Raw genomic sequence first — 16,618 nt, forward strand, 5'->3', positions numbered from 1 at the left:
TACTTTACCAGGTGTCCTGTGTGTGCCAGTGAGTTCCTAGGGCAAATCAGAGAGTCCTTGACTAGCATCATCCAAACATACCTCAGCTTTGAACCACATTTTCTCTGATATGATAGAGCTATCATGAGATCTACTATGATGACTTTATACTATGCAAGTCTTTGGGGAGTACACTACTGGTAAAGATGGTTTTGGAATGGCCTTATGTAGTGGAAATAAGATGCAGCAGCTTCTGGTACTGCTTCACACACACACTAATTATTCAGGATTGCCTTCTGCTGAAAGTGTGACTGTTTCCCTCTTAAATAATCTATAAATCTGCAGTTCACAGCCTACCTACACTGCAAAAATGACACAATGCTGATAGCAGAAAATCACAAACATCTCAAAAGGACTTTCTTAGCATGTGCCTTTAAAGGATATTGTATTTTAGCAATGATGTGGGCAGCTCCTGCATTTTTTACTAGATTTGCTTGTTCTCAGGAAAGCGCTGCATGGGAAATCATTTAGCTTAATGAAACTGACATGCTGCAAAACCTATGCAGGTTGACATCACAACACTTATTACTTGAGACAGTAATCCATAGCTATTACTATGTAAAACTACTGTGAGGCAAAGTCATTTATCCAAGGCTTTCCAGGGATCAAGAGAATTCCTGAGCTTTGTTGCCGACTATTGCTATCTAACAAGAAGTAATGATGAAAACTACCATCTGTTTCACGTGCTGATCTGCTGTGAGATAACTCAAAATCTGATAGTGCAGAGTTGTTATGGGAAGGGAAGTCTGTGAGAAATGGAATTCTTCATATTAGTATGAATCATTTTTATTAGTAGCAATCTAAGAAAACAGATACAAACATATTCAGCTGCAGAAATCTCAACCACAGTCAGATGATGAATGTTAGGTCTAATCTAGCCCTAACGTTACCCTACTTTTGCAATCAACTAGAAGGAAAGAATGAAAGGGAGGCAAAATACAATGCTGATCATTGAGATTATGTTATATGGGGATGTAGATTAAGTATCTGCAGTATTTGGGACTTTTATTCTTCAAGTCTTATGTGCCCCCATAGAGTCTGATAAACAATAATAAAAACCAGCCAAATAACAACAACAAATAACCCAACAACTTGAATATTTTTTCAGGAAAAGAAAAAACTAACTGAATAGATAACTGCTGATGGAAGAAAGGGGTGTAAATAATATGCCGTAACTAACTTAAGAATTGAAAGAGATGAAAGATCGTTCATCTTAGTTTCTTGGGTTGCATTTACAATTCATGGCATGAATGTGCAGTCTAGTCTTAAAATATGAGATTGCTCCAGCAGTAATGTCTCCTATTTATTTCCATGAAAACTAAAACAGATACAAAGAACGTGAATGATAACTCTATTTGATAGAACAAGTTCTTGGCCACAAAATATTATTTTTTAACATAGTCACCACCACTAGTGCATTTTTGCCAGCTATGAACAAGGGCCAGCATGCTGCTCTCATAAAAATCTGTGCCAGCGGAGGTGACCCACTGTCACTGTCGCCACTACTGAAACACACCACCCAAAAGTAGAGTACTTTCAATGAACAGCTGAAAACATCTTTTAATGTTTGATGTTTGTACACCATTGCTTCCAAACGCTGTTTAAAACTGATTTTTTTCTTTTTTTTTTTTTTTAACATTGTAAATGAGTTAAAGTTCTGATGAATTTGACTTCCTTCTATATAAGGCTAGATTGAGCTATTCTATGCTGTAATTTAATGTGCAGAAAATCTCATTAACTGCAGATTTTGTACTGTTTCCAAAGGAAATTACAGATGTGTAAGTTACTTTTGCATGTGCTAAATGGAACCCTCTCTAATTTGAATTCCATTTGACTGCATTTATCTGTAATTTCACAGGTTGAATAGCTTGCTTATGCTTTCCTAATGAGACTAACTGGTTACCTCCATTCAGAAAAAAAGTTTAACATAAAATAGTTACAAATAGGAAAGTGACAGGTATTTATCAGTCTGGCACTTCAGTGGTTCTTTTTGTCTATAACAGATCTCAGCCTCCTCCTTTCTCCACCATGACCACCCAGCTGACCGTCCCAGGTACAGTGAATCTAATCTAATTTGGACACTTCAGAACTATTCTGTCTGAATCCCTTATGGGTCAGGGCCACTGCCATTGAATCAAAGACTTTGATGTAATACTGTTGCATGTAACTTGCTTTCCTTTCAAGTTTTTGTTGTTCTGGGTGGGTGTTTTTTTTTTTTGGTGTTTTTTCAATAAAATACTTAATTGCTATAACTCATGTCTCTATACTTTGCTATAATAAATATCATACATTCATTATCTAAATACTGCTTTTTAACAAGACAGGTTTCAACGTCTTGAGAAGATGTCAATTTCTTCATAAGCTTTCAAAACAAGTAGTTAAAAACAATTCCTGCTGGAAGCAGTCTAACATTTATGGCTACCAACTGCATGCACACGTGCATATCTATGGAAAGCGAATTCCAACATTAGACTGAGATCTTCATCATTTCAAAATGTTTTCTGACACAGTAGTCAAGTACACATGATTTTATTTAGATAAATAAATAAATACGGCACCTTTTGAAGTGTAGCAGACTAGCAGTGGGCCAGGGAAGCATTTGTTACCTTGGTTTTCATGCTATTCAACTAAAATGAGCAAAACCAGCAGCTAGGCTTTCAAAGTCAGTTCTGTCATCACCAAAATGGTAATTATTTGAAAAAGAATATATTAGTATTTATTTTGATTAGCCAAAATAATTCTTAACAGGTGCAGAACTGTAATTCTTACTCATCCATATGATCATTTGACATGAGAGCTAAAGGCTAAGATTAGTAAAATATTGAAACACACGTTTTTGTCACTTTACAGTTGAGTGGACTTGAGACACTTTTAAAGTCTTCTTAAATACAAAAGGAGATAAAGCTAAGCATATATTGGACTGTTGAATAGCAGCTCTTGCTGAAATAAGTGTCTAATCTTGGATATGTGTAAGCCCTCAGAGATAGATAGAAGTGCACTTAAAAATATGTTTTATAGCTCTTCAGAAATTCTGGAAGACTTCACACTATCTGCCTAGTAAAACATTTCAAAGTAGAGAGAAGATTGAATGCCCAAGCATAGCTCTTTTTGATTTTAGTTGATAGGGAATTACAGAAATGCATCAATGAAGATTAGTAGGAAATGTGACTGTTCTTAGTTTTAGAAAATATGGTCAGGAATAATAAAAGATGCTTACTATCACAAACCTCATAAGAGAATCTCTCTCCTTCTTTCTTCTGCTCAGTGGATTGCAAGTTAAAGGCATTAGACAAAGACATGACACATTACAGACAAAGCACAAGGCACATATTCTGCAAAATATTCAGATATGGGCAAAACATACTGATACATAAAAAAGCAGATTATGGTCCAGTACAAACATTAAAGTAAAGCTGGCGCTACACACTACAACACAAAACACCCACTGCTGGTAGAACTTTACAGATCATTAGCATGTCTCTGTGAAATAGTGCTAGGTCTTTCTGGCATTTTCAGGGCATTAAACAGTTACTGTATATGATGTTTTCGAAATTTTGATTTTCTTTGCAAGCAGAAGTGAAGGCTGTTGCTGGATTGAAAACATGGTGCTAATGATCTCTAAGGAACTTCAAATGAACCAGGAAAAGTTACCACTCACCTCCTTCCCTCCCATGGACTCAAACATTTTCTCAAGCTGCACTCGTAACTGTTGAATGTTGTTCATCAAGATACAGGGCTACCAAAAAAAAAAAGCATAAGAATATGAGAAATATGCATGTTATATTCATGCAGCTGTGCTTTTAGAGAAGGATATGTTTCTTGACATCTCCTGCTTCCTCTTCCTGCTTTATTTCACACTTGCTTAGTCAATACACCCACCCACTCTGACAGTGAGTGCCCATTATGCCTTTAAGAAAATGTTGCCCCACAGCAGGCTCCATCCCTTCTCCCAAGCAGTTGGGCAGTTTTAGATCCCAGTGTTTCATCAGTTGCATTCAATTAAGTACAATTAATCAAGAAGTGCATTGTTATCTATTTGAGAACAGATGCAATACTGGCCAAAGTACTTCGGGAGTGAAAATAGATGAGAGGAGAGGGAGTACCAGATTACTTTGTAGATGCAGTCTTTGCAGAAAACTGTGACAGCACTGTAACTCAGAAAATGGCTGATGCTCAAGTATATGAATAAATCAACAGGCAATACTTTCAACAACAGCATATTATTCCAGAAGTGTACTATTTTTCTTGGTCCAAAAGTCTGTGAATAGGCAGTACAATTTTTAAAACACTTTAGCCAAAAAATATTGCTGTTTAAGCTAATTAAGGCATAACAAAATCACAGTGTAATAGATGGCAATTGCGTGATAAATATAAGGTAAACAATAAAGTGTAGATGAGATTAAGCATCTTATTACAAAAACATGGAGGAAGCAACCTCTTGATAGATTTTTATTTTATTCAGATGACATTATAGACAAGTTTGGAATTGTGTGGGAGGAGCAACAAGACAGCACTTGTTAAAATAATTCTGCTTGGCCAAGGACAGTGTGTTCTAGTGCTTAATTGGGATAACTGAGACACTGAGGTAATATATTTTAATGAAAATATATACACACTTTTCCAAACAAGAAGATAATGTAACAATTTGAGCTATTGATAATAAACTGTACCTTTCTAGCTAATAGCATGTTCCAGTGTAGTGTTGAAACATGGTGGGATTATATTTGGTATTCAAAAAGTCAGTAACAAAATTTAGCTTTAATGGCTGCATTATGCTCAGAGAAACTCAGGGTCATAAACCCTTCTCAACTGAAGAAAAAAGAGAAATCTGATCTAACTTAATCTCACATTACTGCTTCTTAGTAAAACACGCTATTTGCCCTCCACCAAAAAACATTTGGTGGTGTATAATGGTTGAAATATTGCCTCTTTCCCATCTCTTCAGAAATCCACAAACCCCACTTCTAGTTCCTTATCTACCTTCTGTTCATTTAAGATGACCAAAACTGTGTCTGTCTCTCCTTAGCCATATCTTCCTTTTCATACTCATTATTCTAGAAACTATCTGCAATATAAACCAGTGATTATGATTTCTGATGAGAGAAAAAACAGTTGAACAAAATGTCAGGGTTCTTTTGTTCAAAGGAAATAGAAATGTCTTTGGCAATATAGAGAAGCAATGAGATTAATACCTCATAATGAGGCATTTTAAACATTTTCTTTCAGGCTAGCTAAGGTCCTCTCAGAGCCTAAACCTACCTTAGCTCAGTGCAAAATATCTATTTCTGTTAGTAAATAACAGAACTGGAGCTCAAAACCTGATTTATTGCTTCAATATTGTATGTCCTTCAGAATGCCCTTTGCAGAGAATTAGAGGAATCAGACAGATGCAACAACACTCAAAAGAGAATAGTGACTACCATGCATAAAAATCAGGTTTGTTTGTAAACTCTGACAAGGGATGGAAGACTAGGGGATGTTTTTATGTTATACACTTCTTTTTGAAAAACACCTTTGTATGTTTTCATCTGAACAGCTGACGCACACGTGTTGTAGTCCATAGTAAAAATACTGACTTGAAAGAGATTGCCAAAATCTAATTATAATTATGAGAAGTATTTGTTTTAATCTCTTCTGTCAAATCAAATGCAGAAGATGGACTTTTAATATAACTCAACTCACCGGATCAAATGATCCTTTATTAAGCTAAAAGTGTGCGTTTCAGAAAGACAGATTGTAGTAAAAGTAAGTTATCTCCTCTAAAGGCATTTTTATAATGCTTTATGCTTTTTTTATGACAATACCGTAATTAGATTTTTTCTATCTAAATCCATAGAAAAGATCGGCATACTAGATTGATTTCAGAAATCAATGACTATTAAAAAAATCCTCTTGTACAGGCCAAAAGTCCACACAAACAGTTTGATTCAGTGACAGAACACCATGTGTTAAAGCTCATTTCTTACAGAAAAAGGTAAATTTGATTTAATTTTAGAAGAAGTGCGAAATATAGCTACGAGTTTCGTTTCATTTTACATTAAATTTTACGAATAGTTATGGCTCGTACTGGATTCATCAGCCCCTTGTAGGCAGTGAGGCAACAGAACAGCACATGATTTTCTCACTGCTGCACGGGGATTGGCAGTAGCAGAAAAGTTGGCACAGATTCCTTGCATAGGAGACTCTTCCAGGAGCATCACCGGTAAAGAGAAGCAAGCCAATGCAGAATGAAAACTGAGATAAAAATTACTTTTTCTTGGAAAACCGGAAATAAAACATAAGAAGGTATAGTCATCACTTTCATATTTGGAGCATACCATTGTGCAAGGCATCTAGGTAGAAGCAAAACACAGCTTCATACTCACCACGTTTTCTTTGTCACAGTATGAACTGAAGTAACTTGAAATAATTGCAGCATACTGAAGCAGCACTTTGTTGATAGTCTAGGAGAAGAAAAGAGACTTTAAAGTAATAAATTCCATCATGTAGAACAAAAATAAAAATTGAACACAAAAAAGGAGGTTTTTTATGAATTATAGGTTTTACAGGTGCTTACACATTTTGTGTATCTTATTTTACTTCAGATTTAATGTAAACTATCCTGTGAACTCATTTGAAATCCTTGCAATACAGTCTCCATGTTATTCTTAATGGAATACAGTTTTCAATAGCAGAGAGATTGCTTCTGAACACCACTGGAATTAGCATTTGAGTACAATGGCAACACAATGTCACTCTCTGAAATTTAGTTGAGATGCACTGATTTTAATCTACCTTTGCAAATCTCCTCATTAAATGAGACAGTGCTTCTGGATTAGGACACTCCAGTTTCCTGATAATCTCAAAGCTTTGATTGAGCTGTGTGAAGACGTCAACCACTGAACAAGAAAAAAGGGCATGGTCTGATGTTTGCTGAAACTAGAGAAAGAAAACGTTCAAGTAGTTAATACTTGTCCAAACTGTATAAACTGATTTTCTTACTATTAACGTTATTTCTAGAGACAGAAAAAGTATTAAATAAAATCTTACTGGTAATACAGAGACTTTTCACCTTGATTTGACTTTCAGTCCCGTTAGAAATAAAAGAAAAATTCTCTTTCATGACATCAGTGTCACATCAGAGTTTAACAAAATTCTAGATGGAAGTCATTGGGGAATTTAGACAGATGAAGTTAGAGCAGGAATTTGTGCATAAGGTTATCTTCTTATACTATTATTGACTGCACATCTTGGGAGGTCTTAATGAGGATACTGCAGGATCAAGTGTGCTTCTTGTTTTGCAACACTAATTAACTGCCTTGCCTTAGTACATTCTTTTTGTTTAAAAAATATGGGCTCACCCCATCTTTTTTGTCTCTTTCCAGTGCTCCATGAAGAAACTCCATTGAGACATCCTCATTTTCATCCAGCCACTGAATGACAAATGGTTCAAACCACCTGAAAAATAAAAACAATCTTTTAAAGTACATTCTTTAAAGATTTGTCACTGTGACTTCATGTCTGTTCTAGCTGCCATAAGATACTGTGGCTACCAAAACGCATTTCAGCTTAACCCTGCTATTCTATCTGGTTTTCCCAAGTGATGTAGTTTGCAGTGGCCATCAGAGAAATGCACTCATGTTTTGCAGAGGATCATATTCATATTTATTTTGCAAAGCGTCTTTTCCAGTATTGCTTCTTTTTTAACATTTATTTGCATGTGAAAGAATGTGGAGAAAGCTTTTTTTTAAATAAAATGTCAGATGTTTAATTTTTCTTCAGTTTATTTAGAATTTTTTTGAAGCTGTGACATTCACCAAACCATGTTGTAAAATCAGCAGAACTTGCAGAAGATTAAAGATGTAAATAAAGATTTCTCACACATAAGGATAGAATTGAATGTATTAATTTCATAAGAAAAAGTCAAATTTAAAACATCAAATGAATATTAACCCAATGCAGTAAGATTCATTTCAGTAGTGTGTCCCATTAGCATTGTGTCTCTTGATCCAGAAATATGAAATATGAAAAAAGTATGAAATAATACAGGGACAATAACCAATATTGCTGCTCTTTCAGCATTTCATATTCTCAGATCAAAATATTCTGTAAATTGTGAAAATGACAGCTGTTTTAACAGGTGGTTAAAACAGGCTGTTATATGAAACACCTAATAACATTTTTAGTAATTAATCCTATAAATTGTAAAATTAAAGAGAATGAAGTGCACAATGCGTATTTAAAATTAAAGCTATATATATTGATCACTTGCATAAATGTAAGCATACATTTTTGAAGGAAATACACCTTGCACCAAGCCCAAACTCATGGGAGCCTTCCCTACACACTACTTACAGAGAATATTCAGGCACTGCGTCCTTGAAAGCATGGAGCTCTCGCACATATTCATTATAAAACCATTTCACTTTGAAGTGCAAATTCATATAATCTGTGCTCTTGCATAACCGTTGATTTTCATGTTCTGTAATAAAAGGAGTGGAAATAAAAGCATTTAATAACATTTTAACAGTAAATAACATTATTCTGCCTCAATGCAGTAGTGATACAGTATTTGCATTCTGAAGGACAACCGGTTTGATTTTTTTTAGAGGTAGCAGCACCTGCAGTTTCTGAATGTCCTTAGGAAAAACAAACCAAAGCACAAATCTGTTTTAGAAATGAGCTGCTGCCAAATGATGGGCATACATTTGCAAGAGGGCACCATTTATTCAGTTCCATTCATTTAAAGTTTATTTTTGAAGTTAAGATCCAGCACATTAGAAATGAAAATGAAAGTAATTCATGAGCAACTGTTTTTTTTTCTTTATTAAGCAAGGGAAAGAATCTTTCAAAAAATCTCACGAGATGTAACTTGTAGCTACACGTAGGTGAAAAATACATCCTAAATTCCTAATATTAACCTCTGAGAAGATAAAGATGGGATTATCCACAGTAACCATGAGTGTAGGTTAGAAAGCACAAGACCATCACTGTTGGCATTCTAATTTAGATTAGAACCCGTAGATGCTTTCACACTTTCTAAAAAGTCTGCACAAGATAATGCAAATGTGAAACAGCACAGGCTGTATGTTTGCAGTTTGGTGATCTAGCGCTCTAGACTTAATCCCTGTAACGCTGAAGTGAAATAACATGATTGAATGCAGTATATTGGATCAGGCCATAAATTAAGAAAAATGCAGAGTTCGTAACTGATTTAGAAGGATGTGTTTACGTACTACTTGACATCTCACCCTAGTATTTTTATACTTTGCTAAAGGCAATGGAAGTCAGTGGTTATTACCTGAAATACAGAGAAAGCCAACTAATTGATAATTATGTGTAATTTACATTTGTTTTGATAATGTGAAATACAAATGATCTTTCTGAAAGGGCTCTTTGTGTAAGGGTAAATATAATAAAATGAAAACTAAGCCTGAAATTTTTCTTTTTTCTGCATTTACTACAACTGATTTGCAACTAAGAAAAAGAACATTTTTCTAATTCTCCTTTTAAAAATATTTTTTTTCACAATAGGCTTCTACATTTTCAGTCTTATCTCTGCATTTGCTTGGACATTTTCATCAAAATATCTTTGAACACTTCACAAATGTAATGCATTCCACTTTGAAGATTTCTGTAAGATAATTAAGCAGCTCTATTCACAATTTACAGATGGGGAACTGGGAATTTTACTAAGGGAAGACACAAAATATGAAACAGCAGCATAGATCGTGTTCATAGATTTTTTAACCACAGATTCATATTTCCTCACTGAACAGAAACTAGGAAAGAAAGGCAGAATTCATTCTGAATTGTGAGAAAAAACAGATTTACAGTTTTTTTTTTTTTTTTTTTGTCTTGGCTGCAGCAGAAGTGAAATAGTCAATCCTTGACTTAACACAGAGCGCTTTAAATTTGATTTACATTGACCTTTATATTAGAGGAGAAGCTCTCAAAATGAGAGTCCATTTGTTCAGTGAGCTCTGCTTTGCTTCAGGTTTCACAACAGGTATGAGTGAATTTAGGGCCAGCTGCCTAAGATCTGAAAAGGCAGAAATGTACATTGTTTTCCTGGAGAGATAAACTGTTTATGGGGACTTCAAGGGCACAGAACAACAATGCTGGATAATATCTAAGAGACTCAACATGTAATACCATGTGGAATGTGTGAACCTGCTGAAAAAAAAAAACAAACCCAACTTATTGTGAACTACAAAACACTGTATTTATCATTTTCTCCCTGCCGTGTTATACTGATACCTGAAAGATTTCAGCTTATTTTTGACAAATGAACATTGATATCTTCCCAGTGTTACTGAACTGCTTTTTTACTCCTTGTTGAAAATTTATCTTATTAGTCTAATCAGTTAATTACTTATTCAGCATCAAATACTTCTCAAAACGTACCAGAAGAAATGGACAGGTATGTCATCAATAGGAAAAGTCAAAGATGCAAAACAGATTAAGCATAAACTTCCTCTGTCTTGCTTCCAACTAAGACAAAAAATAAAATAAAATACAAGTACAGCAAATAATCAATCTCAATATAGCTTCTATCCTTCAATATCACATCAGAGTGAAAACTGTACCATGAAAGCCAAACTGATTGATAAAATTCAAAGAACAAACACTCAAGGACAAAATTCTGCCTTTGGGTGTACGTGGCTAAAATCAATTACAGAAGGAAATAAACACTTGCTTCCAAGAACTCAAATAATTTGAACTGTACTTTTTTTTTTTTTAACTGTTAGTGGAATTCTTTTTACATTAATTGATCATGGAAGGCCTAAGGAAGGCAAGCTATGAATGGACCAGAAGAAGTCATCCATTCTATAAGGTGTGAGATCCATGACAATGATTAAAGCTCTGGTTCTGAAACATATGATGGAAATTGCAAATACTGAAGTTTCAACACTGTTTCAAAGTAATCATATAATCAGAAAGTAATTACATGTAAGAGGAAAATTAATGCTGATTCACTTTACAATTATTAGGCTTTCATAAATCTCTAATATGTGCAAAAGTTGCGAAACAAATAAGAGCATATACTTGTGTCTTGGAAACCACTTCCTCATCAAATGCTATACTATAATGCTTGAGTTTGGGAGGAAATAGAGAATTAGGGTAATAAAGGCAGTTTTAACTGTATTGTATATCAATTCAGCTTTCCATTTTCAATGTCAATTTTAAATGCATCCTTCCATGAAGGAAACACCTGGACTTGTTACACTCCTCTTCGGTTTAATCACAAGAGTGCAAACTGAGTATAAAACACGACTTAAAAGCATGGTAGTGTTTTATAAGTCATTAGTGGAAAAAGCTTCAGAACTGGAAGAATGAGGCAGAAAGATAAGTGGAAGACTTTAATTATTAACAGCATTGTATCTGGATCTGCCTCTATAGCAGAAGAAAAGGCAAAAACAGAGATGTTCTCTACTTGCTGCTTCAGAAATAGCACTTGAGGCTTTTTAACAAGTTAATATGGAAACAAGCATTTTTAATGGATTTATGCTATTCTCCTGAACGGTGCCGGGACAAGTGTAAAATGTTTAATTTAGAACTAATGGACTTGCCCATAAGGGGAAATGTACCACTGTATCTGTGTTTAAAAAAGACAAAATAAAGTCAATAAAAGAAGATTAAATAAGGCCAGAGCTTTCATTATGAATTACATAGTACAATATACATTTCTATTATTGAGTGACAACTTAAGATGAAATAGTGATGTCAGACATTCAGTGCATTTTCTCCAGTAAGATTTAGTGCAATATACTACTGAATACACTAAAATAGGAAATAAAGCTTTAACTTACTAAGATCACTGTAGACTTGTACTGCGTACAAGCACCCAGTAGTACTTGCAGTTCTAATTGTGATTCAGTATGTAAAATTGAAGAAAATGGCTTAGAGAATGACCTAGAGATACAGTAGGTATGTCTCCAAGTGCAAGGTAGTGCCATACTAGAGATCTCTGAGCTAGTGGCAAGATCACACAATGATACAGAACAATATCATGCCACGAAGAAGTATTAGATTAGCCCCTGGGAACAATTCTGTTCACTTTATCTGTCTTAATTACCGTGTCTAATTAACTTCAACAAAGTAGTGCCATTTAGTATGGCTACAGTGCTTTTTAGACAAGAACTGGGATCTTTGTGTCGCTTGAGATCAATAATCAACTGGATTGCCATACTCAAAAAGCTCAGGCAGTATGCACAGAATGTAGCTGCTGTTATTGTCATCATTGCCAGTTATGGTGACCAAATAGAATTTCTAATTCTCCTGATCTTCTGATCATGTCATATTCAATTTAATTGATTATCTGCCAAAGGAAAGTTGTTAATTAACCCCCATAGTAATCTGCTCCTCTTTGCCCTTTCTCTCTGATTTCCCCATGAGGCTGCATTTGACTCTTCATTCCTAAGGTCTTTCTCTTCCATAACCTGCCCTCTCTACCTTCCTTACCCCAAATCTGCTATGTAGTCTTTATCTAAGACACGGGTGTATCCCATCTTAAGGGGTAATTTGTAAATTAAGTTGGATTTCAAACAGATTTGAAATCTGCCACCAAACTGTGTGATCCTTCTGTGTGAGCACAGTGAGGTGGCGGGTGGTGCGTTTCAGCACTGATGACAGTGACAGTGGGTCACCTTCACTGGTGCTGATATTTATGACATAGCATCCAGGCTTTTGCTCAGCACTGGCAAAAATGCATGGCTAATGATGATGGCAATGTTGAAAAAGAGTGCCTTGTAGCTGAGAATTTGCTCTATCAAATGGTGTCATTGTGCTTTTTGTATCTGTTGTAGTTTCCATGGAAATGAATAGAAGGCATAACTTTCAAAATGTCCCATATAAAACCTACACGAAGTGCATAAAATGGTGAAACAACTTCCCTCCTCTTCTGTTTTTTTTTTGTTTGGTTTTTTTTTTTTTTTTAAAGTCTGACAACTCAGAATATCAGTTCTGCAGGACTGAGGCAATCTCTTGCTGTATTTATACAGCAGCCAATTTCTGGCCCAATCCTGACTTCTAGCCATTACCAGAATTAGATTATCATAATAACAGCAATTAGAGTGCTCTATTTCTAACAGTCTGGATAGCTTTGGACATTCGAACTGACCTATTCAAAATTCAGAGATGCAAACTATAAGAGAATGACATTTCTGAGGACATAGATTAAAAAAGATATTTTTCAAATTGTATGTCTAATTTCAGCTCATTAGTCTCTTATCTTCCAACCCTTAATGCCTTCCTGCTTGGAAAGAAGATTTCCTACCATATGAAGACCAGATCACTTGCATTGATGGTGGAATTCTGTCTGTTTGGTTTGTACCATGAGGAATATTTTGATAACCAGACAGAACAAATTTAATCATCTTGTGAGCTCAGGCTTGTATAAACTAAATGCCAAACAACAACATATAATCAATCTTGCAAATCACTCCTGCCTCACAAAATAACCCGCAAAGAGAAAAAGGCCAAACCTAATGAAGTGAGTTCTCAAAGAGAAATATCTGATACCTTTTCCATGCAGAATCAGTACACGAAAATAGTCGCAATATCTTCAGATTAGAAAGAAGATCAGAACTGGAGTGGGATGAATTTGTTGAAGTTTGCATAGAACTTTTAATACTATCCAAAGACTAAACATTGTTATTAATCTAAAATGAAAGAAAATGTAGAATAAAACAACTAAATTCTAGATTTTATGGCAGTCTCTTGTTTGCAAGTCATGTCAACCTGGAACCGTGCAGCTCTAGTCTCAGCAGCCATGGAGTCTGGATCTGTGCTTTGGGATGCCCCTTTTTCCCTCACCCATAAAGCGAGCTGATTGCCCGACAGCAACTATCTGTCCTGTCACACAGCAGTGTGCTACCTTAGCATCCATACCATCATGCAACCATTGCAACTGAGCAACAGGCCACTGCTGCAGAAGCTGCTGTTCTGTCTTCTCAGTCACACAGCAGCAGCCTCCAAGCAGCCTTCTTTCCCATCACAGAGGGCTGGAGTGTGCCTGGGCAAGAATTGAGGGGAAGGCAAGATGGAGAGGTGTAATGGCTGCTGCCTGCCTCCTAGCACCTATTGGCTCTTACTGCAAAGGGATCAGACAACACTAGTGAAGAGCAACACCAGCAGCTGCAGCTCCCTGCATCCCCCTGAGTGGACAGATGAAGCATTCAGTTGTACAATCAGAGGACGAACCATGGACAGCCATTCTCTCTGCTCTCAGGAAAAACTGAAAACAGATGTTAGATGTTTCAGTATTCATCTTCTCTTAGAGAACAGAGATATGACATACTAATTCCCTGAATGTACGTTTATGGGAGTAGTGGGTAGGAATTAATAAAGTGAGAAAAAGGACAGAAATGAGATCTTAGATGATTTTTTTTTTTATCACATCAGTGATCCTTTTTCAAAAGATATTGGACTATTTTGTCACTTCTTGATCAGTCACAGGAAGGAATCAACTTTATAACAACAAAGACGATGCTTGAGAAGATTAATACTAAATTGGATCTGGCAGAGGTTGCCACAACCCTGGACTCTGCATATGAACAGATGGCAGCCTGTGTTAATAACTTGGAAGGCTAGACTTGCATAGCAGAATGATACATTTTGATGATAAATACCATTAAAACTGTATGGATCAAGTGTGACTATATTTAATCGCTTACTCCTAATTTTGCAGAATTCAAATTGAAAGGTCTTATTGCCATTAACAACTGCAGAATCAAATTCAGTTTGTAGAGGATTTGGGGAAATAGTGATTTAAAGAACAGTTAAGTTGGAGAGAGAAGCAGAACGTTGATCTATATTTTGTGACTACATTTATCAAGATTCCAGCGCAGGAAGGAAATTATGTACATTTATCATAATTTATAATTAATTTCAGTTTCCTTTACTTATTCTTTATACATAGAAACTGTTTCACTATTGGTTCTGGGAGTGACCTGGTTTTTTTAATTAGAAAAATGGCATTTGGTCCTCTCAGAGAGTATCCATAGCAGCACAGAGGCAAGGCCAAACACAGGGTCTGGTTTTGAATAGACTTAAAAAGTCACGTGCCTCCTAATTAATCCTCTATACCTCTTTCTGAACAATCAGGATATACATTATATATTAATCATGTTTAAATACATTAATATTCATTTTCAAGTCCTGACCCAGCCAAACCTTCCACACTTCCTATATTTCTCAAGAGCTTCTCATTCTATTAATAGAATCATAGAATCACAGAATGGCCTGGCTTGAAAAGGTCCTCAAAGATCATCGAGTTTCAATCCCCCTGCCAAGTGCAGGATTGCCAACCACTAGACCAGGCTGCCCAGAGCCACGTCCAGCCTGGCCTTGAATGCCTCCAGGGACGGGGCATCCACAACCTCCTTGGGCAACCTGTTCCAGCGCGTCACCACCCTCTGTGTGAAAAACTTCCTCCTAATATCTAACCTACATCTCCCCTGTCTCAGTTTAAAACCATTCCCCCTTGTCCTATTGCTATCCACCCTCGTGAACAATTGTTCCCCCTCCTGTTTATACACTCCCTTCAAGTATTGGAAGGCCACAATGAGGTCTCCCCGGAGCCTTCTCTTCTCCAAACTAAACAAGCCCAGTTCCCTCAACCTTTCCTCATAGGAAAGGTGCTCCAGCCCTCTGATAATCTTAGTCACTCTCCTCTGAACTCGTTCCAAGAGCTCCACGTCTTTCTTGTGCTGGGGGCCCCAGGCCTGGACACAGTACTCCAGATGAGGCCTCACAAGAGCCGAGTAGAGGGGGACCACCACCTTCTTCTCGCTGCTGGCCACTCCTCTTTTAATGCAGCCCAGAACATAGTTGGCCTTCCGGGCCGCCAGCACACACTGCTGGCTATGTCCAACTTCTCATCTACCAGGACCCCCAAGTCCCTCTCTGCAGGGCTGCTCTCGAGGAGTTCTTCCCCCAGTTTGTATAAATACCTGGGAGTGCCCCAGTCCAAGTGCAGCACCTTGCATTTAGCCTTGTTAGACCTCATTAGGTTCTTGTGGGCCCACTTCTCCAGCCTGTCCAAGTCCCTCTGGATGGCTTCCCTTCCTTCCAATGCATCGACTGCACCTCTCAGCTTGGTGTCATCTGCAAACTTGCTGATCCTTCACAACCGGAATACAAACCATTACTAACTGATCAAAAGCTGCTTTTGTGGGATCAGATGCACTCTACCTGGCAAGTAGAGTGGTCTTGGGTGAACTGTCTTGCTGTTGTACAGAATGTTTGTAGTTGAATGACTAAAACACTACAGGAATGGGAGGTGCTTATGGCTGTCTGTGCACTAAGTGTAACTATACATTCAGAGTTATGGGAGCCTGAAAATATAATGGCTATTAGAAATTGTTTGAATACTGAATTATAATTGAGTATAATTATAATTGAAATATAATGGCTATTACAAATGGCTTGTTATGATCAGAAAATTCAGTTGCTGTACACTCTCTTCTTTTGATACCTATTCCTGATTTACACCCTGTTGAGATAGAAGACTGTTACCACTGATGTTTCCAAGAACATGTTCTAACCCAGAATCGTGGCTTTCATTTGGTCTTCCTGCTTCTCAGCAGCTTTCAGC

At 36.5% G+C, this 16,618-nt stretch overlaps 1 protein-coding gene and 1 long non-coding RNA gene across 4 annotated transcripts in view; one reads left to right on the plus strand and one right to left on the minus strand.

The window, feature by feature from the left end:
* The window catches only part of LOC110403661, a 126,624-nt gene extending 118,835 nt beyond the window's left edge, over window positions 1–7,789 (plus strand). For both annotated transcript variants that reach the window (XR_002441777.1, XR_002441776.1), the window contains exons 12-13: window positions 2,043–2,092; window positions 7,404–7,789. This is a non-coding gene — a long non-coding RNA (uncharacterized LOC110403661). The remainder of the gene's footprint in view (window positions 1–2,042; window positions 2,093–7,403) is intronic.
* UNC13C (unc-13 homolog C) overlaps window positions 1–16,618 on the minus strand; it is a 128,189-nt gene that overhangs the window by 30,099 nt on the left and 81,472 nt on the right. For both annotated transcript variants that reach the window (XM_021407207.1, XM_021407206.1), the window contains 5 exons: window positions 8,374–8,500; window positions 7,380–7,476; window positions 6,814–6,957; window positions 6,405–6,482; window positions 3,698–3,775 (listed from right to left, as the gene is read on the minus strand). In XM_021407207.1, coding sequence (XP_021262882.1) covers window positions 3,698–3,775; window positions 6,405–6,482; window positions 6,814–6,957; window positions 7,380–7,476; window positions 8,374–8,500 — 524 coding nt within the window. The remainder of the gene's footprint in view (window positions 1–3,697; window positions 3,776–6,404; window positions 6,483–6,813; window positions 6,958–7,379; window positions 7,477–8,373; window positions 8,501–16,618) is intronic.

This window comes from Numida meleagris, chromosome 9 (genome assembly GCF_002078875.1).
Source record: "Numida meleagris isolate 19003 breed g44 Domestic line chromosome 9, NumMel1.0, whole genome shotgun sequence".
Taxonomy (NCBI): Eukaryota; Metazoa; Chordata; class Aves; order Galliformes; family Numididae; genus Numida; species Numida meleagris.